The sequence below is a fragment of the Mytilus trossulus genome, chromosome 14 (genome assembly GCF_036588685.1).
Source record: "Mytilus trossulus isolate FHL-02 chromosome 14, PNRI_Mtr1.1.1.hap1, whole genome shotgun sequence".
NCBI classification, from domain to species: domain Eukaryota; kingdom Metazoa; phylum Mollusca; class Bivalvia; order Mytilida; family Mytilidae; genus Mytilus; species Mytilus trossulus.
In genome coordinates, this window is record NC_086386.1 from 54,405,793 (window position 1) to 54,413,802 (window position 8,010).

At 32.6% G+C, this 8,010-nt stretch overlaps 1 protein-coding gene across 1 annotated transcript; it reads right to left on the reverse strand.

Moving 5' to 3' along the window:
- Positions 1–5,839: 5,839 nt before the first annotated feature.
- On the reverse strand, positions 5,840–7,775 carry LOC134696422 (uncharacterized). Its single transcript, XM_063558219.1, has 2 exons — positions 7,417–7,775; positions 5,840–6,454 (listed from the first exon to the last, which is right to left on the reverse strand). The coding sequence occupies exons 1-2, from the start codon at positions 7,718–7,720 to the stop codon at positions 6,243–6,245; spliced, it is 516 nt and encodes a 171-aa protein (XP_063414289.1). The 5' UTR covers positions 7,721–7,775; the 3' UTR covers positions 5,840–6,242.
- Between the last annotated feature and the right edge of the window lie 235 nt (positions 7,776–8,010).

Consider the following 8,010-nt stretch of genomic DNA (forward strand, 5'->3'; position numbering starts at 1 on the left):
TGTGATATTTATATTTTATGACCTGATTAAAAAAACATCAAAATTTAGGGCCATTTTTTAGTTAAATACGGAAATCTTGTTTACAGAATCATTTTAATTCTTGTCTGCTATTTCTTGATCTAAACGGAACTTATGTTCCAGTTTCATAAAATGTTATATGTAGGTTTGACAATTGATGTTATAAAATGACTTTAACCACCGATCGACTGTGACCTAAAATGTTGGCCCCCCGGCAACCGGTGCTTTGCTTTTGCGCTAATTGGCATATCTTTTGCGCCAAAACAATCTTTCATTTGCGCCACAACAATATTTCATTTGCGCCAAAATAAAACATTTTAATTGCTCCAATATTACAGGTAATTACTTATTATGAAAATGAGACAAAAAGTTTACACTGGAGTTATTCTAAGCATGATACAACTATTGTAAAGTATTATGTCTACCCTGGCACCAAATTTGTAAGGTATTCCATGTCTGGAAAATTCCTCCTCTCAAGTGCATACCATATTGATAAAAAAGATAGTCCGTTTTTTCATGAACTGCAGTCCATTTCAGTTGTTATCCTGGCTTTGCAAGATTTGATTTATTAGGGTACCAATAAACGACTTGGTCTCCATTTTTCAGAACGTATGATCTGACAATAAAATAAAAGTGTGGTCATCAAATATTACACACTAAATTCTCCTGTTATATGTTTAAATTGAAAATGTCCGTCTTGACACCTCGAACATGTAAACACTATATAATTATAAACCTTAGTTACTATCAGCTTCAGAAATGAGTGTGGCATTGAACTCACCCCGTTGTCCAGAGAAATACTGTAAAGACAAATCTTTTAGAGCAATGAATATTTAACGCTTCCGTTATTGTAAAATGGCGCAAATGAAGTTTTTATTTTTTGGCTCATATGAAATATAACCTTGTGGCGCAAATGAAAGATTGGATTTTTAAAAAATTGGCGCAAATACAATGCCTTTGCAACATTTCATTATAAAGGGGTCCCTAGGTGACCTGTTGAATGACAAAATTTCATTCCAAATTGGTAGTCCAAATTTTTCAAACCTCTATACCGGGTGACCTTTATTACAGGACTACCTATTGTATTTATTATTAATTTATTAATATATTTTTCAGAACATGCATGAAATATTCTGCACCCGACGTTAAGCAACCAACAATCAATCAGCCCTGATAACGTGCCATACGTGATATTTGACCCTGCTTAACAAATTATATATATATCTTTATTCTCATAAACCAAAGTACAATGGTACAGAGACATATACAAATAAATTAACATAGTATAAATTTTAAATACAAATGTAAAATAGAGACATAAAGTGATTACCCAGGAGATTCTAGGCATTTAATAATAATTCTTATAAACTTGCACAGATTGTTTAGTTCAGACGGGTTGCTACTATTCATTAGACTTTGAAATTTTAAAATATTTGGTCTGTTTATAAAATGATGCTCTAGTAGCTGTTGTCTACTATCGTTTATTGTCGAGCATTTTAAAATATAATGGAACTCGTCGCCAATGTCACCGGAAGTGCACAAAGTACAAATACGATTTTCTCTTTGAATGTTTTGCCATCTACCAATTTCGATAGGAATTTTTGTGTTCAGCGTTCTAAATCTACAAAAAGAAGCAATATTTTTGTCATCTAAAATATCAAAGTAGGTTTCGAAATTTATACTATTTTTGAATAATTTATAATTTAGAGCTTTTGGAGAATTCTGTACAGTAGCATACCATGTCTGTCTGAACTGGTCAGTTAATCTTAATTTAACAGTATCATACAATCAGTTTTTACTTATAAAATATTTAGAGTTCCATATATTTGATAGTCCACAGTTATCAAGCACAGATTTTACATTCTTACACCAAGCTATATTTCCATTATAACTACCAGTAGCAAGATTGTATAGAATTACAGGAAGTTTCTTATTTTCCCCAGTTACAAGCTTTTCCCAATAATTTATAGTACGTAATTTAATAAAAATATCAAGTGGGAATCGGCCAAGTTCCCCATATATCATATAATCAGGCGTGGATTTTTTTAAGATTAAGCAGTAATTTACAAAATTTTAGATGAACACGTTCTATAACAGAGGTGTTACCCATTCCCCAGACTTCACACCCGTATAATAATATAGGCTTAACGACTTTGTCAAATAATTCTAGTTGACATTTAATATTCAAATTATGTAATCTCCCCTTTTTTAGAATATCGTACATAGCCCTTGTTGCTTTATCAGCCTGTGCCTTTTTTGCTTTTGTGAAACTTCCTGTTCTAGAAAATAATACACCAAGATATGTAAATTCTTCAACAATATCTAACTCAATATCAGCATATTTAAAACTAACATGTTGTAGTGGTCTACCTTTATAAAAAAATACTATTTTGCTTTTCGGAACATTGACTTTTAATTTCCATGTTTCACAATATTCTGACAAAAGTACAATGTCGTGTGCGTACAATACAACAAACAGTTTTAAATACAAACAAAGCTCGTTCTCTATTTGATCTGATAAAGATTTCAAACCATTTATATTTTTGTTCTGAAAAAAGCTTTCTAAATCATTTAAATAAATAGAAAAAAGTATGGGAGATAAATTTTCTCCCTGTCTTACACCTACATTACATGGAAAGTAGTCTGAATATTCCCCATCACTAAAAATTCGTGATTTCACATTTTTATACATATTAAATATAGTGTTATACATCTTCCCATTCACTGTATGTAAAATGAGTTTTGACCAAAGACCAGATCTTCAAACTGTATCGAAAGCTTTAGCAAAATCAATAAAAGCACAAAAAAGTTTTTTCTTTTTTTGTCTCAGTAATTCAAATAAAATATGCAGAGTAAATATACTGTCTATAGTGGAATATCCCTTTCTGAAACCAAACTGGTTTTCATTTAACAACAAATATTCTTCCAAAAAGTTACTCAGTCTTAAATTCAAAATTGACGTAAAAAGTTTACCCATACAGCTTAATATAGTTATTGGTCTGTAGTTTTGGGGATCTGACTGGTCACCTTTGTTTTTATAAAAAGGTATCACATTACCAACAAGCCAAAGTTCAGGCACTTTTCCAGTATCAAATACAATATTAAACCGTTTTACATAGATTGGCATAAAAATCTGAGTGGTGCTCTTAATATATTCATTAGTGACGAAGTCATCGCCACAAGCTTTGCCATTCTTGAGATTTTTGATGCATTTAAAAATTTTATTTTCCGTAATAGAACTGTTTAATAACAAATTAAGTTCGTTATTTTCATCTATAATAGTTTCTTCACCAGCGTCAGGATCTGACGAATTTAAATTTTTGAAAAATTCAAAAAGTACATCAACAGGAATATTATTCCTTTTTTTTTCTTTATACGAGTTTAATATCTTCCAAAATTCTTTAGAATTACTATTTTTTAAATTATTCATCTTTTTTCTCATGGCTTTTTTATGCTTATTAATAGAAATGTTCATTTGCCTCTTATATTCACGTTCTGTATGCTTCATCTCTTCTCTTTTTAAACATGTTTTATTGTATTTATATCTTCTTTTTGAAATTCGAAAGCACCGCCTTTTTTCCCAACATATTTGGTCAAACCAAGGTTTAATAACTTTTTTTCGACATTTGTTTTCATGTCGTTTATAAGTGAAAGATCCAAACACCTTTTCGGCTGAATCCAGCATTAAACCATTTACAGATTCAACTATTTTATATGCCGTCTATTTTCCCTAGTTCAAGTAAGTTGTTATCATCTGAAACCTATTATGTGTCAAATATTTAATTCCATCCAAGTTCAGACCTGTATCAAGTGTTAATATTATTGTGTCCACTTTTCTCCTTACTCTTCAGGGTTGGACCTCTCCGGTCGTATCCAGCTGCAACGAAGCAATATATGTATGGTATATTATTGGTTGATTAGAGGTATGGGATTTACTCATTGTTGCAGGCCGTGCGATGACTTTTATAATTGCTATGTTTTATGTAAGTTGGTCATTGATGGAGATATGTCTTTTTGGCAATGATATCACATCTTCGTATTTTATTTCATTCGAAACCCTCAGCTTCCATTCTACTCAGACTTTATTCAAAATTTGAAGTTAAAACTAAATGAGCTTGGAAACATACAAAAAATAAACAAAACAAATTCTTTGTGTTATTTGGACACCCAGAAGGTAGTGTTGTAAAATAGAAAGAACAAAATATCATAAACCACTACAAAAAGATGATGAACAAGAATGTGTCCTTAGCACACGGATGCCACATCCGCATTATCATTTTCTATGTCCAGTGGACCGTGAAAATTGGTAAAATCTCTAATTTGGCAGTAAAATTAGAAAGATCATATCATAAGGAACACGTGTACTAAGTTTCAAGTTGATTCGACTTCAACTACCTCGACCAAAAACTTTAACATGAAGCGGGACAAACGGACGGACGAACGAACGAACAAACGGACACACAGACCAGAAAACATAAAGCCCATAAATGGGGCATACAAACGCAGAAGCACTTACCGTTTAAATAAATGGAGTTGCTTTACTTATGATATGTACTAGTATCTCGTTTACACGCAAACGATAAATGAAGCGATAGTTTTCAGCATTGTGTTTTGAATGAGAAGTAGATTTGCAATTATATTATTCAATGATACGTTTTCTTGTCTTGGAAGCGAAGTACTCAAATAAAAAAAAATATATTTCCACTTCTAAATACATGAAGTTCTTTTTAAAGCAGTTTACTAAATAACTCTTTCCCTGCCAACAAATGCATGCTTGATTTCCTTTGCATCTTATCCTCTTCCAGAAACCCACTCACACATAATTTAAACATTGTGTTTCGTCCCCAAACGATTTTATATCTCAATTGCAGTGAGGAATTTCAGATTTATGGTGTCATCTACTACCTGTTTTTATAACAATCAGAAAATCATGCTACATAAGCAACATGACGGGTGCCAAATGTGGAGAAGGATTTGTTTACTCTTCCGAAGCAATTGACCACCTCCTCCCCCCAAAAAAATCCCCCACAATTTATTGTTTAGGTATGTGTTGCTCACTTTTCTATGTTGCGTTTTGCGTACTGGCGATTGTATTTTCTTCTTCTTTCATTTTTTTCCACGTGGCAATGTCGGTTTTAATTTCTACTCTCATTTAAACTTCGTTTTAGTGAACACGTGACATCAAAATTTGAATCGGATAAGAACATTAATCTAGTCCATCCAGATTTTGAGGTAACTTCTTTGGTACTTTGAAGTACTGTATGTATGTAATGTACATTTGAACATGAAATATAATAATCGTATTAAACTTGTCTCTGATTTGGACTGTTATTTTAATACCGGAATAATGAAATAACCCTGGCTCTTTTGCCTGGCCACAACCTCATCGACTACTGTCTTGTTATATATTTACTTTCTATGAGTAACTTGAACTCAACTAATTGATAACCTGACTGACCCCATATCACAGTGCGTCAAATATGAGTTCATAGTGCACTCTCCGCTTAGGTCAATGTGTGGTCTTTGTTGACAAGTGTGGTTATTTGTGGCCATAAGAAGCAAAAGGGCAGAGTCCTCTATAGACTCGCCAATGAATTTCTCACGAGGATCGTTAACCCCGGTATTGTTGAGGGTTATTGTCCCTCACAATAGAAGATAACCAAAAGAGATCTTCCTTCAAAGTTTCAACAAAAGCAGACAGATAAATCCTAACAGTAAAAAATCAGCGTGAAAAAAGTAGGTAAATATCTGTTCTAGATCACCCCTATTAAAATTATTAACTACGATTATATGGCCTCCCACCATAATTTAACGACAACAATTTGCAATTCTAATCCAAATTTACTTACATATATGTAATAAATCGTAATAAAAGTAAGTAACACACAAAAATGTTCGTGATATTATCTAACTTAATCGTGCACATAAATATATAGGTGTAGGAGGATTCCCACCATATAAATACACAACAGACAATAAATAAACAATCAAACAAAAACAATTGTGATACATTTGGATCGTCTTAGACCTGTTAAACTCAGTGCAGGCTGGTCATCACTACGAAGACGAGAATTTGGGAAATGTTAAATATTTCATTATTTCAACTGATTAAAAAATACAATGTGAGTCATGTCGTTCTATTCCAGAAATCTGAGGACTTCGGAACTGACAGACGACAGTGCTGGTTTTCGTCTGGTTTCTGCATCGGGCCGGAAGTTCATGATCTAGAGCTGTGTTTCGGTATTCGTGCCAGGTTTTGAGAGGTGCGGAATAGAATGGCTCATAAGTCTTGGTTTATTCATCTTTGGCCTGTTCAAAAGTCTGACCTCGTCTAAAACCATTTTGTCTTGAACTTTCTGTATTTTTTCCTCCGTCAGTAGTGCTTTTCTTTCCATCACTCTTGCATATCTTTCTTCAAAATCTCTGGCTGCTTTTCCTGTTAATAAAAGATAAAATATATAAAACAGTATAATCACATTTCCCAAAGATTATTTCACGACGAGTCAATATTTAGCCCCCCAACACGAACACCATCATATGCGTAGATGTTTGTCGTGTGGTTCTGTCACCATCTAAGGTCAAACGTATTTTTCTATCCCATATTACTCCTATATTATTTTTATTAAAACACATTTCTAAAAAGATATTTACAAAAAATCATTTGTCCAATTTGGATCAATTTTTAATGTTAAACGTTCTACAGGTCTTTTTAAGGTCATTTGAAAAAAAATGATATGTCATTACTAAGAAATCGTTATTTGTATATATATATTGAATTTAAATGCTTTCCTGTCTTGCAAAAATGAGTTTTTGTGTGTGCAAAAATTAATGTTTCTCTTCAAGTTAAGCAGGATTTTGCCTAAACATATTAATCGTACAGTCCATCATATATTTCATTATTAATACAAGAAACTGCAAACATTTCTGAATTGCACAAACGGAAACGAAAAAGCATTCACTTTGGACAAGCAACATCTTAAATAGAATTTGTATCAACGTGTACTCAATTTTTTAGAGACAAGTGGCAAACTTTATTATTTGCGCAAATGAATGTTGGCGCAAAAAGACGATTTTGTTTATGTGCAAACGTATTTCTCAATTTTTTTTAAACAGAAGAAATTCATATACGATCCAAGATGATATAAAAAGAAAAGAAAAAAAAAACTGCCATACATGTACTACAAAAAAAAAAACCAATGTTTCCCCGACAATTCAAGTTGGTATATAATGTGTTTTCATTTACTAACTTGCAAAACTGCAACGGTTGATTTTTTGTTTTATAAATGATTTAGGTATGTTGTGTTTGTGTGTCTGTTCTATATTTTAGCGCTAGTCAGTGATTTTTTTTATCTTGATGATTTTACGCCAAAGTATTCTTTTAATTTTGTGTTCTCATACCTTTCGATCGCAGATTTTCTTCCCTAAGAATATTAGCTATCATCATTTTCTCTTCTAATTCCTCTGCCATTTCTCTTAAATTTTCCATCGAGTTTTTGACATTTTGATGGTGTCGCGAAAGTTTTGGCGGTGTTCTAACTTCTTTTGTAGGTCCTAATGGATAATAATAGTACAGTCCTGATGGCCCAACAGTACTTCTTCTATCAAACGTCTTTGTTGAACTTGTAACTGTATGATGAGCGGTTACAGAACTCTGGTTTGTGTCTGAATTTTGCTTCTTGGTTTTTGACGTTCTAGCGCCCATCTTGAAATTTTGAATGCCAGTACTGTGCACACTCTACTTATCGCAATAATCCGATGACGTCATAATACAGACCGCGCAACGTTCTGATTTAAAAGTGCGAATTTTGTTGTTTTTTGCCATTTTCAAATCGTATTTAGGTATAAGTTCAAGATTTAAAATGACATTGAAATACATTGCCTTATCAAGAATGAATATATCCAAATCCTGAAAACTTTTTCTGTCAGTAAGAGGTCCAGTGCAATGTCCTCGACTTCTATACAGTGACAGGATAGTCAACATAATGACGGTGG

What these genes read in the sequence shown, in the direction of transcription:
- LOC134696422 (XM_063558219.1), bottom strand. Translation starts at nt 7,720, where the DNA reads ATGGGCGCTAGAACGTCAAAAACCAAGAAGCAAAATTCAGACACAAAC. An exon ending in AGAAAATCTGCGATCGAAAG is followed by an intron (nt 6,455 to 7,416) that starts GTATGAGAACAC and finishes TTTTATTAACAG; the next exon opens with GAAAAGCAGCCAGAGATTTT.